This window comes from Corvus moneduloides, chromosome 2, assembly GCF_009650955.1.
Source record: "Corvus moneduloides isolate bCorMon1 chromosome 2, bCorMon1.pri, whole genome shotgun sequence".
In the NCBI taxonomy this organism is placed as follows: domain Eukaryota; kingdom Metazoa; phylum Chordata; class Aves; order Passeriformes; family Corvidae; genus Corvus; species Corvus moneduloides.
In genome coordinates this window covers 110,145,869-110,173,179 of record NC_045477.1, presented here as the reverse complement: position 1 = coordinate 110,173,179, position 27,311 = coordinate 110,145,869, and the positions used below count along the sequence as shown (strand labels likewise).

The 27,311-nt window shown below is 43.0% G+C and overlaps 1 protein-coding gene and 1 long non-coding RNA gene across 4 annotated transcripts in view; one reads left to right on the top strand and one right to left on the bottom strand.

Moving 5' to 3' along the window:
* The window catches only part of APOO (apolipoprotein O), a 29,236-nt gene extending 15,220 nt beyond the window's left edge, over window positions 1–14,016 (top strand). For both annotated transcript variants that reach the window (XM_032100833.1, XM_032100834.1), the window contains exons 7-9: window positions 1,829–1,936; window positions 9,351–9,446; window positions 12,281–14,016. In XM_032100833.1, coding sequence (XP_031956724.1) covers window positions 1,829–1,936; window positions 9,351–9,419 — 177 coding nt within the window. In that variant the 3' untranslated portion in view covers window positions 9,420–9,446; window positions 12,281–14,016. The remainder of the gene's footprint in view (window positions 1–1,828; window positions 1,937–9,350; window positions 9,447–12,280) is intronic.
* Window positions 8,840–27,147, bottom strand: LOC116440263. Of its 2 annotated transcripts, XR_004238517.1 has the most exons (3): window positions 26,167–27,147; window positions 25,993–26,089; window positions 8,840–10,098 (listed from the first exon to the last, which is right to left on the bottom strand). It is a non-coding gene; the product is annotated as an uncharacterized LOC116440263 (long non-coding RNA). The 2 variants fall into 2 exon arrangements; XR_004238516.1 differs by lacking the exon at window positions 8,840–10,098 and having other exon boundaries at window positions 20,504–26,089.
* Window positions 27,148–27,311: the final 164 nt, after the last annotated feature.

Sequence of the window (27,311 nt, the reverse complement as noted above, 5' to 3'; positions counted from 1 at the left end):
ACATCAATGACCAATTTCTCATTTAATGCAATTCGTACATCACTTGGTCCTATGACTCCTAAAATAAGAACATTTTTAAGTTTGTACTGCTAGGCCTTTAGTGTGCTTTTAAATATTTTAATGGAGTGTTTTTAAGCAGAAAGAATAAAATAGCTTATGGATAGTTGTTTTTCTCATTTTATATTGGTAGCTGTCTCTTCAGTAACATTGCAGACAAAACCAGCACTTTGTTTATTGTGATTATTCTTCAGTCCTGGTAGGTTTGTACTGTTTGCAGAAGCGATCACCATCTTTTCAGATGAACCCACTACTTTGTTGAAGTGCTTGAGAATGAACCCTCCTGATACTGAAAAACAGAAGAGCTCTCTATACCTGTAAAATTTAAATTGGGCAGTTTTGGAGATTTAACTGGTTCACTTGCTGTGCTTTTTTCTGATGACCCTTTTCACTTTCGCCTATAGAGAAAACTCAGTGCATCCAATGGACTTGTTTAAACCAAAGTAATTGGTCAGATATGGTGACAGAAAGGCTACTTTGTATTTAAGACAGCCTATGTTTTGGATTTAGTTGTGACTTGGAAGTGTAGTTGCTGATTTGGGTTTGTTTTCTATTAATTCTGTTTATTCAATAGCCTCTTTTGTAAGGTAGCAAGCACATGGTATCTGCCCAGAAGCACATCCTTGTACCATTGTGTAATAACTGGTGTAATCAGTCTTGCTGATTACAAATCAGACAAACAAGGGGAAGTGGCTCTTCACACCATGTGTACCCAGCACTAGAACCACTTGGCACAGGGATGCTAAAAATTTGCACTTCCCCTTGAACCCCGTGCCAAAAGTTCATAGAAGGGAATTTCCTTGGGCCTTTTTGCACTCATAAAAATCACCTCTAGCTCAGAAAATCTCTGAACAGTGAATTGATGGAGACTGGAAGAAACTTAAAAATGTAATTCAGAAACTTTTTCAGAAACATCAGAAAACTGTTTCAGAAACATTTACGCTTGCCCTGTTGTCAGAGTTTGGGTTTTCCAGCTTTGCCTGCTGTAGAAGATAGGGAAATACCTTCTTAGTGCTTGATTTCATATTTTTTTTTAGTTTAATAGCTGTTTAGTTGGACAGATTGTCCATTTTGCTGTTCTTCATATAGAAACTGATAGTGATATGAAAGTGAGTATAGACCTGAGCCCTGCTATAAAAACCTAACACTCTTTAGTTTTAAAGGGTTATAGATATATAGATATATAGATATAACAGTTCTATTTCACATAAGGGACAAGGGATACTGTTTTATTAGACTTAAGGCCTTTTCCTGTAATAAAATAGCTGTTGGTGTAATATACCAAATACAGTCTTTCCTAGCTATGTTCTGTTTTGGGAGTTGACAGCTGGTTATTCACTACAGCCATCTATCAGCAAGTTCTAAAAAACAAATAAGAAGAAAATTAAAATTGCAAAATAGGGACAAACTTAAGTAGGGTTTTTTTGGTCTTTGAAATGGATATTGTTAAATTAAGAAATACTTTGCTTATGTTAATTATGTTGAATGCCAAATACTAAGAAAACCAGGATTGTTTCCACGCAGCATCATTCCCCTCCTGTTTGTACAGATATATTCTCAGGTAGTCTTCATATAGTTTTTAGCACATTATTTTTTCTTATTCCTCATGTGACCTTTTTTTCCCAAGATGTTTATTAATGCTGTACATCCTGAGCTTGAACAGGAAGAGTTAAACGTCTTGTGTTTTGAGACTTTTTCCACTTAAATAAGAAGCAAGGCAATATTCCCCAGATTATTACACTCATGCTTTCAAAAAACTTTTGTTTCAAAGGTTGCTGGCACACAGCTGTATGACTGGAGTCTTCAAGGATATATTGCTGTAGAATCTCTTTGGAAGGATAATCCTAAAAAGAAGAAATCTGGGGAAAAAGGTGATAAGGTAAGAAGTCTGAGGAACTTGATTTTTGAATTTACCACTGCCTCTTCAGTCAAAAAATTTACAAACAGCAGTGGTTTTGTTCCACTGTGACTTGGCCTTTATTTCTGAAGAGAAATTTTTCATTCTGTCTTTTTAAGCTGTTGGAAAACATTAGGCTTATTTCAACTTAAACTTTCAGAAATGCTGTTTGGAAGTTTCCTTTAGTATAATCTGATACAGATAAGCAAACAGATTTCTAGGAAATATGTGTAGATGGCTTAGTGAAGCATAGTATGAGAGACTGGAGAACTGAGCAAGTTGATTAAATGTGTGCCAGGGAAAGCCTGTAAGGTTTTTAGGTATTTTTTTAAGCTGCTGCTTAATGAAATGAAAGTTCAAGTGTGTAATGTAAAGCTTCTGTGGTTTTAAATTCACTTCTAAACTCGCTGTGACTGGTAGAGAGATGTTTTGGAGATACAGTTGCACTTGAATAGACTGCAGGGATGGGACCGAGTTCCCTAGGTAGGGCTGGGTGTAGGACTCATTCCAAACAAGCTGGGTTGAAGAAATGCTCACATGTCCTGGCAGTTACTGAGTCTTCTGAGAGTGGAGACTTTCATCTGTGGATACTCATCTTGTGTTGGCCCAAGGCACTTCAGTAAATGAACTTGAATAAACAAAGGTTAGTTAATCATTCTGTACCTTTCCTAAAACCTAGGCTGTCAAAAAGAAACTCAGAAAAAAAGGCAATGTTAAAATATTTCAGAAAGACAAACTGACAGCATTAGTAAAAAATAGCTGAACTTTTAGTATAATTGTGTCCCAGGCTTTCAAAAGGAAACATGTGGTTGTTATTGGAAGACAAAAACTTTTGACACTTTCATCTTATTATAAGGCTTATTCAAGCACTTGCTACCTCAGCAGAAAAACAAACACCGTGCAGAATTGCAGAGACGACTAAGCAAACACACTTCTTTCTCTTCCTCCTTGCAGAATCTTTAAATCACACCCCTTAGTTGCCAAAACATGTTACTTGCACAAAGGAGCAAAATGGCCCTTGATTGGTGTCCTCCTAAAGTTCATCTCATTGTTCAGATACTGTCAGTGTGAACTGTTGCTGTGTAACTTGGTGGATTAGACAAGATACAAAAACCCTGTGACTCAAATGAAGAAAGAGGACTTGATCACTTGATGAAACTGCCTGCACTTCCCGTGTTCACGGATTTCTTACCTCTGAGGCAAACAGCCTTACTGGTGCTTTGTCCTCTGAAGTTCCTAAAGAGAGGGTGCTGTCTCCCTAGTGTGCAGAGAAGCTGAACAGCAGCTCACATGCTTTTGTCTAGAATGGGGACTGAGAAGTGTTTGTAATGGAAGAAGGTTGCTCTGAAGCTTCCTTGGGCCTGGGTTGGTGAAACCATATAAAATACATCGTTGAGAATTTGGGTGGGTAAGGGTGGGTTTGTTTTGGATTTGTTTCAGGTTTGTTTCCTATGGAAATAATCATATGGATTATCAGCAAATCATATAGACTTTTCAAGCAAAAGAATTTCTGTTTAAGTTCCATTTTTTATTGGAGGTTTTTACTGATACAAAAGTGGCATGGAAGAAAATGCTTTTAACTATCATATACTAAAATTGGCAAAGCATTCTAGGATAGATTCTGTGACTTCTGTTTTAATTTGATAACCTTGTGAAAGAATTTGGTTGCTTTTGTATACATATTTCTTATTGTTGTCCTAGGCAGCTAGATTCCTGAAATAGTGAAGACAGGTCTAAATGTTACTCTTGAGTTGTTGTTGCAGCAGATGTAACCCATTTCATGAAACTATGCCAGAGCAAAAGACGTTATTTTGTTTTTGTGACATTTACTCCAGCATTTTCCTGTTGCTAAACAAAGGATTCTTGCAAATAGTCAAGAATTATAATGGGCGGCTCTTCTTGGCTTCTGTTAATTTGTTACATTGCTCATAATTTGTCTGATAGTCATAGGTACCACAGCTGTGCATAACTTCATGTTTGTGCAGCAATATGTCATTAAAATAAATGTGGTATGTTAATTTTCTGAAGGTTTTATGAAACAAAAACCTGTGCCAAATTGAGGTCATATCAACTGAATTCTGAGTTCTGCCAAGAAGGATGAATTCTGGGACCTTCTGTGCCTACATTTTAAAACACTGTGGCTGCAGCCCCTCCATACAGCAAGTCAGTCAGATAAATGTTTTTAATATGCTGTTGAAGGATGCAGCTCTTCAGGATGTCGGGATAAAATCCTTCTGCTAAAACCAAAGCACATAGAGAAACTATTTTCTTGACTTAGTTCTCACTTTGTCTTGTCTCTATACCATTCAAAGACTTCTGCTGTATTTTTAACAATTTTAGATTCTCTGTCTTCCAGCAACACTGAATTGGCCACCCTTGTTTTTAGTGAAGTGGCCAAATTGTGTAAAACCAGAACAGCACTGCAGCTCTAAATATATCCTTCTTTCAGCCCTTGTTCCTTTCTTGTTGTGTTTGCTCTTTCCCACTTGCAGAAAACTTAATTTCCTTCTCAGCTTCAGAGCCTGAGAGAAACTTTTACAGCATATTACTTGGTTTTCATTCCTGTCTAGTGTGCTGATGGACATCACCAGTGACTTAGCAATGCTAATATATAATACGTACAATTTTTAAACCCACATGTTTTTATTACACATGCAAAATATATAAATATTTAAAATCTACCTCTATGGCTATCTCTGGGTATTTTATTAAGTCCTAGCTGGTTATAGAATGTCTCCAAGTGCAAAGAGGGCTCAGCTTTGGCTGATTTCCTGTACTTGCTCAGAACAAGTGTCGAGGAAACTGTGGACCAGAACCTTCTTCACCTGAAAGCTCTGTTGAAAATTGTGGTGTCAGTGTTTTGACTGGGGAGCCTTCCCATCAGCATCACAGATTGTGACCATAACAAACCTTAAATTGTGTTTTAAGAGAGTTTTTAAGTCACTTGTGTTTTGGTCATCTTTTAAAACACAACATAAGCAGCTGAGAGAGCTTCTTTCTACAGAAAATGTGTGTCAGGCTTGGCTTTGGTAGCTTCTGAACAGGCAGGCAAAAGCTTGGTCATCTGAACTAAAAGACAAACATCTACTTCTGGCAAAAAATGCTGTTTCCTGTCATCCCCTCCTTTTATTGTTTGGTAGTAAGAGGAGTAACAGTATGAAACTTGTAAGAAATATTACTTCTTTTGGAATGGATCCTTAGTATGGGCAGTGGGAATTTAGATGTTTTAGAGGTGGGACAGACAGAAGGAATCTACTCTGCAAAAAGTTGGTCTCTCTAAGGGCAGCTTAGAGCAACATTTTTGAAGTACTTCATATTTTTGTGAGAGTTAAGTTCAAGGTCAACTTAAAGAAGAAGTTGTTACTGATTGACTGGGGGAGGATGAATAAAGTAAGGCAGTGATGTTCTCTTTATTCCAAGCAATACATTGCAAACAAAAGAGGACAGAAGGTAAATTATTAATCTTTGAGCCCAGGTGAGCCTTTGTTTTTCTTTTGCAGCTGCTGTTTTTTTTCTGGTAGCCAAACTTTTCCTTTCAAGAGTTTCCGTAAGCATAAAAGATATATACCTATCTTAGGTACTTTTGAAGTTAAAATTTCTAAGATTAGTGTAAAAGGGTCTGACCATCTGCAAGACTTCTGAGATAACAACTTCTGCACCTGGCTTGGCTGTAACATAAGGGCAGAAGGCACTACACATTTGGGGGTTTGACGTTTAGCTAGTTTGCTTTGGGGTGTTTTTCTTTGTACGGTAGGAAAATCTTCAGAGTAATCATGGTGGGTTTTCTGTAAAGTTTGTTGTTTAAAGTTTATGTCTCAATGTATCTCTGTGAGATACTGTGTGAGCTAAGTTGGGGTGTTTTTTAAGCACTCATGTACTGAAAGTGTACAGTCCCCTTAGTGTTATTTTTTGTTCCAAATAATGATTTTTTTTTTTTAATCCCAAAGAATCCCAATGTATTGAACAGTTTATAATGAATGTATTACGGAGATTTCTTATCAGTTACCTTTCACTTGAAACAGAAACACAAGAATGCAAAATATTTCCTCTTGTGCTGTGGGATAGAGCTCTGATGTGTGAACTCTGGCCACCCAGATTTGTTACGGAGTGGTTGTGTTGAGCCAGAAAGTAGAAAGACTGTCTTGAATATGTGCCTGCTTCTGATCATGAGAGGGTACCCTGGCACAGAGGAAGTTTGTCTTCTGAGTCATTGATCTAAACACATTTTTTGCTTCTGACCTGGTTGTGGGTGTGCTAGAGGATTTTGGCACTTTCTTGTAAAATTATGTGCCTGTGCCACAGGAAGTCCTTTTCTGGCAAAGTCACATTACCACTTGAGCAGTGTCACTTAGACTCACTACTTACACAGTGGATGGAGTTAAAAACTTCTTAATTGCTAATTCAGCAAATGACTGTGTGAGGAATGATAGTGGATTGGCTTGAATTAAATAACTCAGGCTTAGTAGTTCTACTGAAGGCAAGCCCTGGGATGAGATCTCCTGAGCTCATAGAAACAAAGGAATTTAGCAAGACCCCTGTTTTCTTGTGTGTATGTGTGTTGCTTTGGGTTGTTTTCCTCTTTCAAGACACTAAAAAAAAAAAAAGCTTACCTAGACAATAATTGCTTTTTACGAGTTAAAACAAGAAACTGGAAAAACACAGACTTCTCTGTGAGGAGCTTATTTTTAGTTCACTTGTTCGGAATTGAGTAAACTCCTGAGATGAGGCATCATTAGTCAGATTATTCATTGTAAATTTTAGTAAAATGTCATAACTTAAAAGTTCCTGTACAGGCAAATTACAGAGTAGATCATTATTTTGAAATGGGTGTGGTTTGTGGATGTGATTTCCTCTACTATGAAATATCCAGGGTAGTAATCACAACAAAATGGGTTTTTGAAAGAAATAATTACCTTATAAAGGTCTTGCTAGGCATTTTTTGAATAAGACATTTAAGAAGTATCTTCATAATTGAATCTTGATATATTGAGTCCATATCTCTGGCACAGCGTATGCAGGATCACATAGACTTGGTGCTTTATTGAGTTTAATTGGTAATGTATAAATTTGACCCATGCTTTGAAATGTTTTCCAGTATCTTCTGGCTTCTTTTGTTACATTTTCCATCACATTTAGCATTTCCATTGCATTAGCAGAATCATAGAATGGTTTGGGATGGAAGGGGTCTTAAAGATCACGTCATTCCAACCCCCTGCAGAAACAGCTTCCACTGGACCAGGTTGCTCAGAGCTCCATCCAGCCTGTCCTTGAACACTTCCAGGGATGGGGTGTCAGCAACTTCTCTGGGCAACCTGTGCCAGTGCCTCACCACCCTCACAGCAAAGAATATCTTCCCAATATCTAATAAACCTGCCCTCTTTCAGTTTAAAATCATTCCCCCTTGTCCTATTCCTACCTGTTCCTGTGAAAAGTCCCTCTCCAGCTTTCTTGTAGCCCCATGTAGGTACTGGAAAGCTGCTAGAGGTTTTCCCAAAGCCATCTCTTTTCCAGGCTGAGCAATCCCAACTCTCTCAGCCTGTCTTTGTTGAAGAGGTGCTCAAGCCCTCCTATCATCTTCCTGGCCTCCTCTGGACTTGCTCCAACAAGTCCAACACCCTTCTTATGTCACAGGCCCCAGAGCTGTACACAGCACTCCTGGTGGGTCTTCAGGAGCGAAGCAGACCTGCTGCCCACGCTGTTTGTGATGCAGCCCAGGACATGGCTGGTTTCTGGGCTGCAAGGGCACAGTGCTGGGCCATGTTGAGCTTTTCATCAACCAGCAACCCCAAGTCCTTCTCCCTAGGGCTGTTCTCGATCCATTCTCTGCACAGCCTGTGTTTGTGTTTGTGTTTGTCTTGACCCAGGCACAGGACCTTGCACTTGGCCTTGCTGAACTTCATGAGGTTTGCATGGGCCCACCCCTCAAGCTTGTCACGATCCCTCTGGATGACATCCCTCCCTCCAGCATGTTGACTACCTCATAGCTTGGTGTTGTTGGCAGACTTGCTGAGGGTGCCCTCAATCCCACTGTCCTTGCTGCTGACAAAGATGTTAGCGCTGGTCCCAGCACTGACCCCTGAGGAACAGCACTCGTCTCCACTCACACATCAAACTGTTGACTGCAACTCTGAGTGTGACCATCCAGCCAATTCCTTATCCACTAAGTGGCCCATCCATCAACTCAATGTCTCTCCAGTTTAGATACAAGGATGTCCTGCAGGACAGTGTCAAGTGCTTTGCACAAGTCACAGATGACATCAGTCACTCTTCCCTCATCCACCACTGCTGTAACCCTGTTGTAGAAGGCCACCACATTTGTCAGGCACATTTTGCCATTAGTGAAGCCATGTTGGCTGTCACCAATCATCTCTTTCTTTAAGTCATGTTGGTAAAAATAGCCTTCTAGAATAAAGAGGAAATGCCATTTAATTTCCACGTGTAGAATTTAAGAACAATTGAGGGTGGGAGGCACCTCTGATCATTTCACCCAAGCCCCTGTTCAAAGCAGAGACAGTTTCAAATTAGATTTGGTGGTTCAGGCCTTATGCAGTCATGTGCTGAATATTTCCAGGGATTTAGAAAGTTCTCTGGAAAACCTGCTCCAGTGATTGGTGGTGTGATATATTTATAATTTTTTGTCCTTTGATCTAAGAGAAATTTGCCATACTCCTCTGTCCTTTTCTCCCGGTGTTTTGGATGTGAACATCTGAGAAGAACCTGGCTCTTCCCAATATGTAAATGCCCATTAAGGAACTGTGGACAGGAGTTAGGTTCCCCCTTTGTGTGGTCTTCACAAGTCTGAACAGACCCTCATCTCAGCCTGTCCTTGTATGTAAATTTGCTTCAGTCCCCAAGCCACGTGTGTGGCCCTTTAAGTATTTTTTTATCAATATCTACTAAAAGCTATAATCAAATGCTTGTTTGTTATAGCATCTTGGCAAACAGATAGACCAGACCCTGTAACAAGCTTATCTTCATTCTTTGATTTCTGTCATTTTTGTTGGGGAAAGTGTGAGAACACTCTCTAGAAGGATATGTGCTAAAAGAGGCCTATTGTATAAATCCACACAGAATTCAGAGAATGCAGAATAGCAACTACTCTGTGGGTATTCATCCTCTATTATTAATACAGGCAAAATGAGTCAATTAAAGCATTTCTGTTGAAGCTACTTGTTCTTTCAAATCCTTTAACTGCTTGGCTAACGACAGGAGGACTAAAGTCTAGAAAGTGTTTGGTAGATCATATTTGAGTGTATTATACTGAATTAGTCTCATGAGCCACTTGATTTTGTGAGACATTTTTGTTTCAGCTTTTGAAGAGGATTTCTGTTCTGGAAAAAACATTAATCCTGGATTGTCTCAATTGAACTTTTGTGCACAATTTTTCTTCCTCAAGGGTGATGCAGTGGGTGACAAGCCCCTGGAAGTCCATGCTGCTTCAAATAAAGAGCAAACTCAGAAGTAAAATGCTACATCACCTGGCATCAAACAGGTAAGGATAAAGACTGGTAGTAATTTTTGACTAAACAGCAGAGTAACTTGGAAGAGCTGAACATTTGCAAAGTTTGACTTGTAGTTTTCTTCATAATGATGAGGAAAGTGAGGACAGATAATTTTATTTGTCCTAAAATTTGTCAGGAATATGTGCGTTCCTTAACACTATTTAAGCTAAGAAATCTAAATTCTTCATCTTTAGAGCATTGCAAGTAAATATAGGTCTGTTTGAAGGGTTCTGAATTAAATGAGGAAAGTCTTGTGATTGTAGTGTTGGTTGGTTTTGGCCTTTTCTTTTCTTTTTCTTCTTCCCATTTCTGCCTCCCATACCAAAACCTCTTCGCCTTCTTTGTCACGCTTGTACAAGTATTAGGGTGGGAAAAGAAACCTCTTTCCTGCTGATAAGTTTTCTCTATAAAGATTTGTCAGTGCCAAGGTACAGCATTGTCTTACAGTCTGTAACAGTCCACGATGTGCCTGACCTTTCATCTTCGTGCAGCTCCCAAATGAGTCCTGTTGGGATGAAAAGATGGAGGAAGTGGAGGCAGCGTTTCCAGGTTCTCCAAGGCAGAAACTTGAGTTGAGATACCAGTTCTGACTTGGCCTTGGGGCTGTGTTCTAAACTCAAGCAAGTCCTATGGTTACATTTTCTAGAAAAGCAAAACAAAAACATACTCTTGACTTTTTTATGATGGTTTGGTTTCATGGGATAAAAATTGCTGTGTATTTGAGGCTTATTACAAATAATTATAACGTAATTGGACATCATTTAGTGCAAATTGTCAGATGCCTGCTTTGTTATCAGCTGATAAAGAATTTCTCATCTGAACATGTTTTCTACTTGCTTCTCTTTGCCCTGTATTATTTTTGCACCATGTTAAAAACTTGCTTTTCATCAGAAAGGGATCCTGGCATTATAGGGACTCCTCATCGTTTTCATATGCAGTATTCCATTCACCAGAATTTATTTTTTTTTCCTTACTGCCAAGTGTGTAAATAGAGTCCAGATCTGGCAAACAGCACCCATTTTTTTCCCATGCATCACCATCAGTCACATATGTTTGCAGATGTGGTAGAATGCACCCATCTGCTGAGCAGCAGCGTGCCACTGTTACGTGGGCAGCTTTAAAAGAAAACCTAGATTTTAATGTTGGCTCCCTTAATGTGTTTTTAATTGCTATAGCTGATTCTCAAAACAGCAATGTGAGGTTGTTGACTGGCTGATATACTGAATAACTTAGTTTTTCCTTTAGAGCTATGAATATAAAGTCTTTAGGAATACATGTTTTCCAAGTAGTTTGTAAGATAGTCACGTAAAATAAAAACTAAAAAATAATAGGAGGATTAAAAAATATTTTTTGTGTGTAAAGAATCCCAATAGAACCAAGAGGAAGAAAAGCCTCTCTAAAATTCACTGAGATATTGTTGTGCTTATTGTCAACTAGGACAGAGCTACTAAATGATAAAAAACCAAGAAAACGGAACTTTTGTTTGTGACACTGTACAAATATCAAGGTTCATTACAAACAGAAATCCATGAATAGATTTTATTTTCTTTTAGAATTTCTTGCTATGAATATAATTTCTGTTAGGCCTTTATTCACTTTTCGAAATGTCAGCCTTTTGCTTCAGGCACATTTTCTTTGTTTGGGGAAGGTTTTAAGAGACTGAAGATAAATTGTCCAGGAGCTTGAAGTACCTGGGTGCTCCTGGTTTTGAAACCTACGTGCTTCACCTCATGTTGTTTCTGGGGGAGACACATGAAGGGAACTGCTGGATTTTTGACCTAGGGCAACCAGATGGTGAAAGTTCAATTCAGTATCAAGTTCAGCTGTTCTGCGGGGGTGGCAATTTGTTACTTGTGCTTGACACCAAATCCAGTAATTTAACTCCATACCCAAGTCCAGATGTTTTGTTGGATTTGGGTGATCCCAGAGGCTGGAGAACACTGCTGTGAATTTTGAAAAGACACATTTTTTTATTCTGGATGAGATCAGTCCTGAAAGTCTCAGTGCATTTTCAACTGTTGGTAATATTCCTTGTTGAATGTGGTTACTAAAATAAAGACAATCTCATTTCCTCAATGATTTGCCACAGCATGGGTCTCTGAACTCTGAATGGTCAGCCAGGGCCAAAATCATATGGGGTTGAAGACAACAACATACTTCTCTATTCCAAAACTCAGCAGCATTGTACCTCCTTTATTTATTATTATTTGTTTGTCATCAAAAATTATATGCAAACTTCAGCTGAAACCACATCCCACTGTGGAAGAAGCAAGCTTTAATTTTATCTAGCTGTTGTGTTTAGGAATTGCACGGAAGTGACAGGGTTTTGTGTTTTTCCATGAAGATAGCATATCACTCTGTTACAGATCTATATTTATGTAATTCCATTTCTTTCAGTTAAATTGCCCTATTTTTACACCAGAATAAGTAAGATTAAGAAAACATGCATTTGATGGGAATTCAAAATAATTCTTTTCAAGGAAGTTGGTTTATTATACAAGATTCCAGTTGGTGTTTGGTTGCTGTGAAGTGTTCTTTCTCTTTTGTATTTCTATTTAGTTCAACTATGGGAATCGAGTTCTCTAGAACAGACATGATCATTAGTGCTCTAATGTTGGTAATATGAAGAGTTAAATATCTCTACTGAAGCAAATTGGTACTGAGAATGTTTCTCAAACAGATTTTGATAAACCTGCCACAGCAAAGAAAAAAAAATTATAATTGCACTTTAAAAATGGAAAGGAAAAGCTTGTGATAAATTTAATTCTGCTTTCTCCCTCCTTCCCTCTCCCCCTTAACCACTGTCCCCTTTCTTTGGTTATAGGTGAATAAAAATATAGATATGAGCAACAATTTCCCAAGAAAAAGATGAAAACCATCTGAATCCATTTTGAATGTTACTAATCTGCCTTCTGCCTCAGGACAGTCTGATGATCTGCTGCTCAGGCTTCTGGTATGGCTTCTGTGAAAGGACACTATGTGTTTTGGGTCAGTCTTGAGACTTCATCCTCTCTTCTGTAGTGGGACTCAAGTCTGCCCATGCTTGTCCCATTGCAGGATCAACATTGCAAGTAGCAAAATCCCTCAGTCTCTTTATTATTTATATATAAAATAAAATTCCAGTTACAGAAAATTGTCCATTTTTTCCCCTCCTCCTGTCTTCTTTAAACTCACGGATGTGATGTTTGCACAATCTGAAAGGTCTCGAGGTGGTGTTGACAGTGCCTGTATTTTTTACCAGCAAGGAAAGCTGAAAGGAGGAGGATGTTTTGGCTAACGTGAGCTCATAGAATTGGGAATGGGAACAATTACAATGACTCTTGTGTTTTGTCTGAGTCCCCCCCTCCTTTCTGTACAAGTCCTCTGGCTCATCAGTGCCAGCGGGAGGTGTGTAATGAAGCATCTGTGCGTTCCTGTCTGGTGGATGGATGGGAATGGAGCTGTTAATGCCTGTTCTTGTTTTTGCTTGAATGCACAGCACAATGGGAACCAGAACTTTACCGTGGTGGGAACCAGCTATAGAATAACTTGGCTGTTTCCTTATTCCCAGCCAGGGGAGGGGAGGAAAAAGTGATGTGGAGGGAAATACAAAAGGATTTCCAGCATTTTGAAATCTTTGCACAATAAAACCCTTTCATCATTTGTTGTCATTTCCATGAGTCCCTCTTTCGGGGCTTGATGCATTACAAATTACTGTAATCCAAGTAGCTCAGCATTTAAAGCTGTGTTGGTGAGCCTTAAATGCTGCTTAATTAATCAATGAATATGAGGAATGGGTGAAGGATGAAATGAAGTATGTTTGTATGATACATTAACTTTCTAAAAAGAGCAGGGAAGAAAATACAAAGTAAATCAGATTCAAAATGCTTTTAAATATCTTTGTTATTGCATGGTTAGGTATTCCAGCTGAGCATATTCCACAGATTTTTAGAGAAAAACAAGCAGACCTTGGCAGTATGAATGCCAGTCTGTGTGGGCATTGTAAAACAGGCCAACCCTTTTTTAGTACAGGCAATAAGGCATATGGTTGCCTCAGGCAGAAAAACAGTATCTCCCAACATGTTCAGTCCATGTTTTTATGATTGTTTTAGGCTGGTGAAGATGTATGTTGAGATAGGCAGCAGAGTTCTTGCATGGGGTTTGGGAGGTGTGTGTGTGTGTGTGGTTTTGTTTTTTCTTTAAACTTGCCAACGTAGTTCAAGCAGGCTTGGGAGGATCAAAGTAGTATTTTTGTCAGTAGTGGAAAGGAAACTTGGGAAATAGAGCTGTAACTGCTCTCTTACACCACTCCTGTGGTACAGACATAGATTTGGTTCTGGCCTTAAAGATAGTTCTTCACTTATGCATTCTCATATCAGATAGAGAATAATTACCACAGAATTAAGATTACAGCTTTAGATGCCTGTATTTTTTTCAGTTTCGTATTATTTCAATATTTGGCATATGCCACATTAGCATTTAAGGATGTGATTATTTGGTAATTCAGTTATTTGTTTACATACACACGTGTGCATGTTTTAAAAATCTTGGCTTAAATAAATATCACTTAAATGCTTTTCACTTGATCGCATCTTCATACTGCATATTTACACTGCTGCTTAAAAGTGTCCCAAGTGATTGACATCAAACCAGAATGCTTTTATGTAGCAGGAAATGACTGCCTTCAAGCACCTGCATACACACATGACAAGGAGATGGTTCCAAAATGTGAGCAAGACAGCCTTAGCTGGAATCCTTTCCTGATGTCTTCTGGTTTTTATAACTACAGGAAATAAAAAAAAGTTTCATGCTGGTAAGAGCCCAAGAGTTTGTAAACATTCAATCCTCTTGGCACAGACCTTCCTAATAAGGAGCAGGAGAGCACCTGACGACTGTTGATGTGTATACATATATATATATATGTGTGTGTGTGTGTGTGCACATGGAACTAAATTGTGCATGCATGTGTTACCTTTTGCCAGACTTTGCCTGTGGGTATTACAATGTAGGTTTAAGATGGTATATTCCCCACCCAAGCTTCCTGTTTGGTCATCCTTCCACTTAAAGGCTTTTTGGCTTGGTAACTGGACTGTGTGCAGCTGAAACAGTGTTCTCATCTCAGCATCCTCTGCTACAGTGGCTGCAGCAGAGGTTGGGGCAGCAGAGGTTGCAGTGCTCTCTCTTAAAAACACCATCTTTTATCTGCAGCATGTGAAAGTTGTAGAACTGGAGGTCATCAGGTTGGCCCTGTGTTGGGATCAGGATTCTTGTAGGCAGCATGTCATATATCAAAAGTGACAGCGAGGCCTCTCTTTGCTAGAAGGAGCATCACCAGCCTGGAATAATCCAGTTAGCCTGGGTAAATATGCACAATCTTGCAGCCTTCAAGAAACACACAGGATTTTGCCACAAGTGTTCATTGCAAAACTCTGGTTTAGACTCAGTGCTCTGACTGCAGGAGGCCCCAGACACAGACTTCACAGCAGTCATAAGTCAAATGTTTTGGAGCATTTCTCATTGCATCTGTCACCTTCAAGGAGAGCAGTAAAGAGCAGGATTGATGTGGAGGGAATTGCATTTTACCCCTTGAGAAAAAAGTGCCCTGGGAGTTGAAGAGACTTGTTACTGCTCTGTTTATTGCCAGAAAAACCTCAGTGTGAGCACATTTGCTTCCGGACAAATATAAACTGCTGCATATGTTTCTTTTTCCCTTTTTTGTTTTGTTATGATTACTTCTGTACCTTCCTATAAATTCTGAGTTACTTCTAAAGCCAGTTTCATCATAATAAACTGCTATTGACAAAGAGCATTTTGGCTGCTCAGGCATGCTGGGAAGGCCTGCATGACTTCCCGCTGGACCTTCCTGGATACAGCCTCTCACAGCAGCGTTGGCTGTAGCACCTGGGTGGCCTGGCAGCTGCCTAGGTTAAACCCCTTCCAGAGGGGTTTTGACAGGTACAAAAGCTTCTTGTTTACAAGGAAAACATTTGATAGTATCTAAACTACAAAGCAGAAGTTGTTTTAGCAAAAAAAAAAAAAAGTTTCTAATTGTGCAACATCCCCCTGTGCTCTTAAGTCTGTACCGTAAGCTGAGTCTGGTATTTTTTGACTATATGGTTCTTAAATTGACTGGAGCTGGCAGCTTTCTTAGGGTCCCTCTGGAAAAAATGTTGGTATATTGATGCAATTGGGGTGTTTTCTCAGGTCAGTGAAATTCATCACTGGCCATCTCTGCTTAAAGATGAAAGTCTGAGCGGGACTTGACGTTCATGGATTCCTCCAGAGTGCTGCTCTCACAGCCACGTTTTCAAGCTGGTGTTACTGGTAGCCATTGCACTGATGAAAACTGGCAAAATCAAAGGTGGGCTGAGGATGTCTCACAGCTGGTTACCAGTCTGCTCCCTCTAAAAGATTCGTCCCTCCCTCTGCTCCATTGGAAGTGGACCTACAATGCCTGCACTAGACTAAGGTCTCTCGACTCCTCCTTACCTTCTTTCTTTTTTTGTGTTTGCATTTAAAGGTCTAAATCTACCAACTAACACTCAAAGCCAGTCAGTCACATGTGCTGTGTCCAGATGTGGCAGGTAAACTGGATAGTGCTCCATCACCAGCCCCAGTTACTGAGGCATGATCCTGTTATGGGTAAGCTTTGCTGGATCTTCTGGAGAGAGGGAGATTCCAGCTGACTTGCTTATGTATGCCTGGGAATAGCCATGGCACAGCCTGAGCTGTGCTCGTGATCCCAGAGTCTTTGTGCCCACTGTGAAAGGAGCAGTGGGGACAATGGGACAGCTTGGCCAGGGAACTTCTCTTCTTGTTTATAGTGTGAAGATAAACCTTCACAAGACTCAAGAATTTAATTTGATAGAAACTAAAGCTGAAGGATGCACTTTAGTCTTGAGTGTCTGAATCTTGCTCAGCAAAGCTAACCTGAAGTTTGTAAGAGCTTATGAAGTAACAAGATGGGTCATTTGCTCCACGCTTTTTTGGCTGAGGGGACAGATGCTGCGGCGGGAAGGCTCTTGGTGCAGTCCTTTACCCGCTGAGGCTGTGTAGACAAGTGCTGGAGGGCTGCCAGAGAGCACCTCATCTTGTTCCAGGGGCTTGTGCAATGTGCATTTCAAGGGAGTAGTGAGTTCAGCCCCTGCATGCCTGGATAAAAGAATAACCTCACACGGAGAACTTAATTCCTTTCTGCTTTGGCCGTTGCGGTGTGAAGCCACAGGACCTACCACGTTCCGTACCAGCATCAGTCAAAATCCGCTGTTCTGTGTCCCACTGCTTCTGAATCTTCCGTGTCTTTACCTGGAGTACTTTCGCTCAACTCCAGGGCGCAGCACCCGTGCCTTCGGAGAAGTTTACTGGGTTTGTTTGAACTGAAAGTGAGCCACATCCAGCGCTTGGCCGGGAGTGCTGCGGCGCCCTGGAGGCCGCTGTGCCCCCGCTCCGCGGGCAGAGGAGAGGGCAGGATGCCCCGAGCAGGGGTGTGCCGCGATGCTCGCTCCCTGCCCACTCACATCGTTACCCCAGGGATGGAGGAAAGCTCTCACTGCCCCAGCCAAGGGGGGAATGCTGAAGCGGGAAGCTAGAAATGTCTTCGTGGCTGTATGCACGTACCAGCTAGGGATCATAGGCAGGCAGCTAGAGACGGCCCTCACCACCACAGTTTTAGCCCCTTTAATTTTTGTTGTTGTTGTTGTTAAAAATGATGTACAGAAACACGGGGAGCTTGTGTATCAATCCTCAGTGAAAAGAAAAGGGATTCTTCCCTTCCCCCTACCCCCTGCCCCAGATTAAGTTCACCAACGTCCTCTTTGTAACTTTAGCAAGCTTCAGACTCACTTCCTTTTGTCAGGAGACCTGAAAGAGCCATTTCCTGATTCGTACAGGGCTCTTGTATGCGCACACTAAGTGCTCATTCATGCCGTGAATCATAAAGGTAACCTCAGTTCAAAGCACTGCGCTGATACTTCGGCGTGGGACAAAAAAAAAAAAAGGAAAAAAAAGAGAGTTTTGTAATGCAGCGCAGCGCGTTGAAGTCATCTTTGCATTTACTGAGGAGCGGCGCCAGGGGGATTTTGATCTCCTGTCTTAAAAGCATCATTTACAAACTGCCCAAACTAAAACCAGCTGGTGAAAGCACCAAAGCCAGCCCAAAGAATTATGTTTACTGTCGTGTGCCAGGCTTGACACATTTTTCATATCCTGCCAGAGATGAGGAATGGCATCGGGAGCTGCCAGTGAGTCAGGCTCGGCCCCGGCGGTGCCACGCAGGGAACAAAGGCAGCAGCCCCGCCGGGACAGGCGCTGGGCTCAGCACAGCGCCTCACACCAAACTCAGGGGAGGCGCCGGAGAAAACGCAGCTCTACCAGGAGCAAAGGACTCACTCTCCTGTCTGTGGTTCAGGGGGAGGTCAGTGAGGCACGGTCTGTTTTGTTTATCTCTCCTGTACTTGCCTCCGGGTTCATCTGACAAAGAAAGGGATGAGCTGTTACTGGCTGAAGGAAGAAAGAAATGTGCACTACTCGGCTCTTTCTATCCCTGCCAAGAGGGAGTACGAGCCAATTTATACATAACATTGGAGTCCTCTGCCATTTAGCAGCTTTTGCACAGCATCCAACTGTACAAGGACACGTCCCTGGGGTCAAACAACCTTTGGCTGTACTTCTGCCTTGATGGAGTAAGATCAGTATGATCTCTCATTGTACAAGAGAGCAAAATACACAGATGCTAAAATCAGCAACTCTGTTTTGACAAAGAAGAAAACAGTAAAGGGGAAGGAGGCTTAGCTTGTGGAAAAAAGAGGTAACATAAATATGAGTGCATCCTCTTTTACTACCATAACCCTCCTTGAACTCTTAAAAAAGCCAGATATTCACTGGTCGCTTTTTAGCATTATTGTTTTTACAGTATTATCCTATTTGCAGATGAGGTCAGCCTGCTAAGGAGAGTCTCTTGTTTGAGGAATGTTAGAGGAGAAGTGCTATAAAATCACTCTCTGCCCTGGGCTAGCCAGCCCAGGGTGACTACACCCAAAAGTAACAGAACTATGGGAGCAAAAAACCCAAATGATTTTAGGCTCCCAGTGGGTGAGGTAAAGTGCAATATAGATGTGCAGAACTCTACATACCTCAGGCCCCAAGTCTCTGAACTAAGAATGTGATGTGCTGTGCTCAAAGCCTGATTTTTGTCCTGGAAGGCTACTACCATGAATAAACACATAGCCATCACATCTAAGTAAACTGCAATAAATAAAATCATAACCGCAAAGGAGGTGTGAGGCAGTAATTTTAATTAGTAGTCCTGTGGGACTTCCTCTATGTTTTTATTTTCCTTGTGGAGTGAAATGCATATGAGGAACAGTTTTATTTGCACAAGAGTTCTCCACTCTGTGCCTGCAGCTGAAAGACTGCTCTGCCTGCAGGAAGGCTGAGGAGGATCGTGAGATCCATCTGGTTCACCTGCCAGCTCCAGAGGGATGCTCTTGGAGAACAGGAGAATTCTGCAATGTCCTTTCTGACTGGAAAAGTGGGACTCTTTCTGGTCCATGCAGGCGCTCAGTGCTGGGGTTTCTAGGCAGAGGATTCTGTAATGGTTTCATACTTGATTGTTGACTTCATTCTCTGCAATAACTTGTTTTCTCTCAGCTGTTTTGTCTCACTGTGTTTGTGATCCCTCTCTCTGGTGGACTTTCCTGGCTTTGCCCAGAGCACCCCCTGGCCCGGGGGTGCTGCTGAGGTCTTCCTTGCATTTTTTCTCTCACCTCAGTAATTTTCTTGAGGAATTCTGGCACCTCATCATCCCTGTTTTCAAGGTTTCTCATATACAGATGTTCAAGCTCCTCATATATGGTTATCTAGCAGCTTTTATCACTTTGGGATTTTGGAACAGTTTTCCTTAAAACCTGGTCAACTACTATTTAGAGAGCTGGAAAACAATAGGCTGACTTTTTTTTAAAATGTAATTTGTTTTAAACATTAAGGTTTTGAGCCAGGTTAATTTTTAGTCGTGATGGCTGTGCTGACCCCGTGGCCTCATCTGACCCGGTACAGGGGACCACAGCTCTGCACCAGCATGTCTAGAGAACTCCTGGTGCTCCTGGAGGCCCTATTCCTACACATATGGTGTGTGGGGCCGTGGTGCTGGCACGGGTGCCTGCAGGTTGTCTCCCCACACTGGCACAGCAGCAGCCCCCTTGTGGGGAGGCTGCAAATCTGGGTGGCTTTCCCTAAAATCCTGGAAACAGCAGCTTTGCAGCACTTCTGGTGCCCTGCACCCTGAAAGGGTGTTAGTGTGCCTTGCATAACAGGGACCTATTCAAGGTTATGAATGTTTACTTATGAAGAGGTTGGCGTGTTTGTTTTTCTGACATTCAGTTTCCTGCTCACGTGAAGACAGCTACAGGAGACAGCTGTCCTGACTGGGGGAACACTGTGGTACCCTTGGCCAGGTGAGCTCCTCAAATCTGACCTTCCCTCCACAGTGAGTGCATGATGGGGACAAAAAAAAAAAAAAAAAAAAAGCCACCATCAAAACCAGAGTGAGCAAACATGTGCACTGTGGTTTGAGAAGGGCACAGTGAAAACCTACAGTGGACTTTTTTTATGCACGCTCTCCATTGTTGATTTTCTCCCCCCACTTGTAAGGATTGGTTTCTTACCAATCCCCTTCTCCTTTCTCCCCTTTCCTACTCCCAGCTCAGCAGTACAGTTGGAAGGGACCCCACACTTCTCCCCAGGTTAAAGCTTAAGGGATATTTTTGTGGGTGACTTCCAGCTGTGTAAGAGGAAAACCTGTTTCTCCAGGATGCACAAAGCTGGAGGTGGGCAGGCACCCAGCGTAGCCCTCCCAGCCCCGATTTCACTCAAGGTGCTACAGTAGCCCCAAAGTCTTGTTATTATGTTTCACAATGAGATTTCTTTTGACTCTTTGATCTACACATTTTCTTTAAACATTTTGATGTTCAAACATTTAGACTTCAGGAAAAGGAAATTAATTTGAGATTTTTAAAAAATTTCATAGAGAACAATTACTTGTAGCAAAGCAATCAAAAAGGCTCCTTGCTTCTTGGATGGAGATTTAGGCACTGATTTATTCATCTGATCTATTTCATTTGTACTAAAAAAAGGAAGGAAAGAGACAAGCAAAACTGTATTTATAACAAAGAAGTTATCAGGCCCTTTCCAAGCATGCCTATGCCATTACAGTGCCCTAATTCTCTTTATAGATTAACAAGCCTGAGCCATTGTTATCTTACTGAAAACATAAGTAGACACAACCAATATGTCATATAATAATCCCAGTGCAGTGGTGGTTTTGGATTGATAAATGTTTTTAAACACTTTGCTGGAAAAGTGCACCAAATGTTTCTCCTGGGGCATTCTTGAAGGTTACCTGTGATCAGGCACAGCAGAGGTGAGGGTTTCCTGCTGAGTGCCAGGTTACCTGGGCACTATTTACCTTCAGATGAGTCAGTGGGATGAGGGATTGTCATAGGGCAGGGAAGGACAGATAAAACCCGGTGTCGCAGAGCCTCTGACTAAAAAGAAACTGGCAGGTGTTGGGTGCCCGACCGGAATTTTCAGGGCTCAGTGCAGGAAGTGGGTGCTGCCAGCAGTGCTGGTGTGAGCTCACAGGGTCAGGCTGCACCAAGCCCTCTCATGAGGGGATGGCCCAAGGAGGGTGGTCCTGAGATGATGCTGAGCCCCCACACCCACATATCAGGTGACATGGGCAGCCCAGAGCTCCATAAGACCTCCTGCCTTTTTCACAAAAGGCATGGGAAAAAGTCCAAATGGCACCCAGCCACTGCCCTCCAGGAAAAGAGAGGAGATGGGCTTACTGTAAGCAACGTGATTGCACTGGAGACGTGGCTCAGCCATTAGTCAGCCCCACCACAGGATTCTGTGGGATGTGGGCTGTCCTCCCGTGCCAAACCCCCCTAGAACACCTGCAGGGAGGCAGCCAGCAGGTACCAGCTGGGGCTGGCAGTCCTTGCTGTGGGGACCAGATCCTCACCCTGCTGGGACAGAGTCAGGGACACATTGGGGTTCCAGGTGGAGCATGTCTTTTTTGGCTGGTCAAAGGACACAAAACATGGCACTTGGCTGCAATGGGCAGCAATTTCCAAAACAGAGGGTGTAGTACAGACTTCTAATTGGTGATTGTAACTGTCTCTTATTTAATTCTCTAGTCATACAGTTGTCCCAAGAAAAAAACACTTAAATTGTTTACAAAAATGCAATGTTTAGTGTCTTCAACACACTTTCTGTAGTCTTCCTTGTAATACAGAACAGAACAGAAATATTTCACTTGGAAAGGACCTACAAAGAAGATCTAGTCCAACAGCCTGACCACTTCAGGGTAACCAAAAGTCAAAGCAGATTGTTAAGGGCATTCTCCAAATGCCTCTTAAACACAAGCTTGGGCCATCAACCACCTCTCCAGGAAGTCTGTTCTGGTGTTTGACCACCCTCCTGGTGAAGAGGTTCCTAATGTCCAGTCCAAACCTCCCCTGATGATGCAGCTTTGAACCATTCCCACACATCCCACCACTGGATCCCAGGGAGAAGAGATCTTAACCTCCCTCTCCACTTCCCCTCCCCAGGAAGCTGTACAGAGCAATGAGATTGCCCCCAGCCTCCTTTTCTCCAAACACTGAACAGAACTGGCCCTAGAACTGAGCCCTGAGGAGCACCACTGGTGACCAGCCAGATGTAGTCCCATTCACTACAACCCTCTGAGCCCTGCCCTTCAGCCAGCTTTCCACCCAGCCCACTTTTATCCCACTCATCCCACAGCTGGACACGAGCATTAGAAGTTCACTGCTACACCTTTAATGGAAACTACACAAAAAAAAACCTGATCGGGTGCAAATCATGTACTATTTATGCACATTATCACTCAGGTACTGACTGTATTTGCTGTGAATTAAGTAAAACACCACTATATCTCTGTGGGAAAAGTCTTTTAACTATGGCTTTAACGGGGCAGAAGAAGAGGAACTCATGTGTGCTCACTCACACGTGATGTGAGTCACACATAACTCTGAGACTATGTGATTAAATAAACTACTCTGAAAAAAAGGGGATTTAGTTAATGATGGCAGCACTGCTGGATGTCTATGGAGGTTGTTCTCAGGTGTCACAGGGAGGGCTGATTTGAAGTCAGCCCTGGACATCATCCTGGCTGTACTTGCCTGGCCTGGGGTAGTGGCTGAGTTTGCAGTGTTTTGGTAAAAGGGACTCTCTGGAAAAAATATTGATGTTTCAAGCCAGCTGTGTTGCAGAAAGCTGTTTTTGGGAATGCTTGCTGCTTCTCCACAGGGCACTGTATTTCTTCACTTATAAAACTCAGAGTGTGTTTTACCCCATGTGCCAGGCCACTGCCTGTGAGACAGGCAGCCAAGCATGCTGCTATCCACGGCGCCGTAACACACCCTGGGCCTGTCACGTTCCAGTCCGAAGCCTCTTCAGACAAGGCACTTCCCTGTCTGAAGGAGAAGTTTGAGCTTCCTTTCCCTGTGATGCCGAGTAGTTGCTGAGTGGGCCCAGCAGCTGAGCAGACCCACTGCCAGCCCTCCCCTGCCCTTGGCATGCCCAAAAGCCTGAGGAGGGACAAATCCACGCTTGCTCCCCACGTCTGCCTGTGTTTACCTCAGCAGGTTTCTCCTCCATCACGCTCCCACCATGGGCCACACCGAGCCCACAGCTGTGACTCTGGCTGTGGTGTCCCAGCAGGCACTAAATCCCAGCTGCCACAGCTCAGCCCCGCTGCAGAGAAGCTGCCTCGGACAAACCAGGCTTTTCTCAAACACTGTTTGCCATGTCATGAGGCTGCTGGGGCTCAGCCTCCCTGGAAAAGGACACAGTCTTGGCATTGGCTGGCACAGTGTGTCTCCGTGTGTGTGTTGGCAGGTGCTGAGCCTGCAGGTGTCCCCCACGCTGCAGCCAGGCAGGTTTTGCTGGCTGCAGTATCACCAGAAACAATACTACGAGGATTTTACACTTGGAGTTGTCTGTGGTCATTTCCCCAGGCATCTGTCTCTCCCACGGAGTACTCGGTGCGACCTTCAGTGGACAGCAAGTGCTTGTGCACCACGGGGTTGGGAACTTCCAGTTGCTCATGGACACCTCCATGCCCCTCTGTCCTGTGCCAGCTCCCACAGAAACTCCTCCGAAACATCCTGCAGCACCTGTGATGAGCTTGGTGCTGTTTGGAGCTGTGCAAAGTAAGGCCTCCGTGGCTGAACTTAGAAAAGATCATGAAAGAGAAGGACCAGCTGCAAGTGCCACTGTCCCCATGTGGCTTTGCACATGCAGGGCAGCCCAGCCAGCTGAGGGGCTGTGTCTGTGCTCTGGCAAGGAGTGAGGGCTGGCCCAGCACAGCCCACAGCATACTGGTGCTTCTAAACCTTTTATTGCAAGCTGCATGTGCCTGAGGTGCATTTACATTTGGGTTACATTCTGTACTTCTGTTAACAGGAGCACCTGATGCTTTATAAGTTAAGTGAAAGGACCATCACTTCTTGGATCCAAAAGCCTCAACAGCTTCTTTAAGAACAAACAGGAGATAATGTCACATCCTCCTCTACACCTCTACTTGCTTTTAGACCTGTGTTAAAAGGAAGTTTCACTTTTGCAGTCCTGTGCTTATTGCAGAAAGTACCCCAGCTGAGAAACCAGATGTAAGCCCGTGTAAGGGAAGCCCCAGCTGCCCAAACTGTGCTGGAGAGGCACACGGCTATGGGTGCCTAGAGGCAAACCTGGCCCTGCCTGGGAGTGAAGCAGGGATGTCTGACTATGTTGAGCTGCGGGGGTGAAAAGTGCTTTGGCTTTTAACAGCAGAAAATAATAGCTTGCTGACACCAAGCCCAAATGGCAGGTAAAGGAGCTCTGTGGTTCTGAGTGCCTGCAGGACTTCTGTAATCAAATTTTAAATTGTGGTGATGGCAAACCCAGCATGCAAATACAGAATAATTTTATTACTTTGTGCTGAGGAGGTAGTCAACACATGTCTATAAATCCTGAGTACTTGCTTATGTAATTTATTTTTGTTTTCCTTTGGGATTCTTCAGCCTTGTCCTGACTTCACGGTCATTTGGACTAGCTGTACTTTGTAATGCAGCAGACTTTGGTTTGTCACCCTGTTTTACAGTCTGGCAGCTTTACAGCTTTCAGAAAAATGTAGTTAGATAAAATGGGTGTGCTTTCTTGCCTGGCTAAAGAACAGCCACTATCCCTCAAATTTTCAGCTAGTTTCGTTTTGTTTAAAACTGGATTAATAAGGTGTTATTTCTTTGATCCTAGCACTTGTTGCTGCCTCCATCTGCCAGTTCTGCCTGTTGCTCTTCAGCAACAAATAATTCCTGCTCCCACACCACCAAATCCAGTACTTGCTAATCCACTGAGTTGTGGCTAGTTACATCAATGGGAGGTAAAAATAATCCAGATATTATTAATGTATCCCAAGAATGTACCTCTCAGACTTCTGATTTTGTGAAATAAGTCTTCTAGTTTGTTCTGATTACATTATCTGGAAAGGATAAAGTCTAAACTGTTTCCTTTGATGCTGCTTCCTCTGTTGGGTGTGTGGCTTCCTGTGGCAGGCTGTGGTCAGCCCCTGCACCTGGCCTCCTTCAGTGCTGCAGATCTCTTCTCCTGCCTCCTTTTTAACTTACATTTTCTGCCCCAGTGGCAAAGCTACACCTCTGTACAGAGGTTATGACCTCCAGGAGTGGTGAATGCAGAGTTTGATCCATCCCTCTATGTTAACTCCCATGTACCTGCAAATGTAGCTAAAAAACATTTGAGGCAGTGTTTGAAAATGTTCTTGTACATTTGTCCTAGGCTGTGGCAGGAAGCTGGCTGGGGCAGAAACCCAAATCCTATCATGTAAACTGATTGCAAAAGGCACAAGACAACAAACCAAAACTACAAGTCTTGTTTCCTCCTGCACAAGGTGTGTGGTGGTGTTTGTGTGTCAGTGACTCAAGTGGGCCAAATCTGGAAGTTCAGGGAGATCACAGGGAGCCCAGACTGGAGTTTGCTCATCGTGAGAGCAATAAAGACTGTTCAAAGGTACCTTCACAGTGGTATCTGGGCGTCCAATTATAGTAACCAGCTTTGCAAAATCTCACCCTGCAGTTTTATCAGTGTGTTTCAAAAATAACACTGCAATATCCAGTTACTTGGAAACACTGATGGGCTTTCATGTGGAAAACTACCGTGTCTCTCATGTTTTTTCCCTGTGTGGAGAAAGGTTTCTAGTAGGAATTTCAGGGATTCATGTCCCATCCCTTCACAGTGGGTTCCTGGGAGGTGATTTGGAAGATGTAAAACCACCTCATCATACTGGACAGCAAACTTTCAGGAGCGGATGGGCACCTGGTTTCATCTTACCAAAGCACATTATTTTTAGTCTGTTTCAGTGGAGAAGGGAAACAGTTCAAAAATGGAGGTTCCTTTTCCCTTTGAGTGGATGTGACCATCTGACACCTGCTATATCAACAATCAAAATATGCAAAGTTCAAAACACAAATAAACAAAACTATTTACCTGAGAGCCGGTTTTCTGAACAGGGTGTTTATTTTCCATCCTCTCAAGCTAATTATCCCTTGGGGCTTTTTGTCTCTTGCTTTGGGCTGGAGTAAATCTGTGAAATGAAACCAAAACTGGTTTGAAGATGGAATTTCCTCCTCCTCACTCACTATTTTCAGCTGAGGTGTGTACCTGTGCTTTATTCTGTTATCAAACACAGAGTGTTTCTGATTGCAGAAAAAGTCAGAGCTCAGGTCGGGAGAGGTGCATCTCCCAGTGCTGCGCTGGTGTTGGGCTGTGCTCCCGCCCCAGAGCCCACATCCACTGTCTTCAACCGTACACCCTCTCCTCCACAAGCTCCTTGTGGGGACAAGTCTGAGCTCCTGATGGGTTCTGACGCCCTCCATCAAGGTTGTATTTACCAAAAACCAGCCGGACAGCAAACAAAACTTAGCCAAGCCTTGGGGGGAGAAAAAAGAGTCCTGGATGGTGAAGTTAGAGCCTGCTTTGAGTTTGCAGTGAGATTAAACATGAGCAGCAGGCACGGTGCTGCTTTGCTGCTTGGTTTCGGACAGGAGCTGAGGCCTTCCTTTAAATTGCAGCCACTTCTCTGAAACCTGAGTTTGGGGAAAAAAAAAAAAAAAAAGGGAAAGGGAAAGGGAAAAAAACCCATTTAAGCAATCCTGCCCAGGCAAGCAAAACAACCGGGCACAGCCGAGTCTGTTGCGTGAGGTGAATGATTTAAAGCCGGCAGGTTTCATCCCTCGGCGCTGCCGTCCGTCGGTCCCTGTGAGCGCTCCCGCTCAGCTTTTGCTCCCCGAGGGATGCGGAGGGAGAGCCCCGGGAGGCGAGCGCTGTGAGGAGGAAGCTTGTGCAAGCCGAAGGAAGTAAAGCTTCTGGTCAGCTCAAAGATAAGGAGGCACGACTCACACCCCTGGGCTGGCCTCCAGCCCGGGGCAGCGCTGCCTGGCGGGGAATTACGCCGAGCTTTCCCGAGTCCCTCTCCGTACGGAGGTGGTGCTTTCCCTGAGCTGACACCTCCGCTTCCCGCGGGCCAGGCTCTAGGACGGCGACTCTCCTCCCAAGACAAAACACCGCCTGCAGGAATGCAGTAAAGCCCCCACACGCTTTTTCGGAGGAAAAGTTTGCACTGGCTTTTTTGAATTATATGGACAGCGAAGGCTCTTTACAAGAAGAGGGGAGGGGGAAGGGTTGTTTTCCTCACATATATTTTGTTTTAACTTATGTAGACAAAAAAAGCCTCCTTCCATGCCGTCGCTATGGCTACGGCCCGGATCATTGTGCAGGAGCCTGTGAACAGGAAAAGGCCAAGCGGA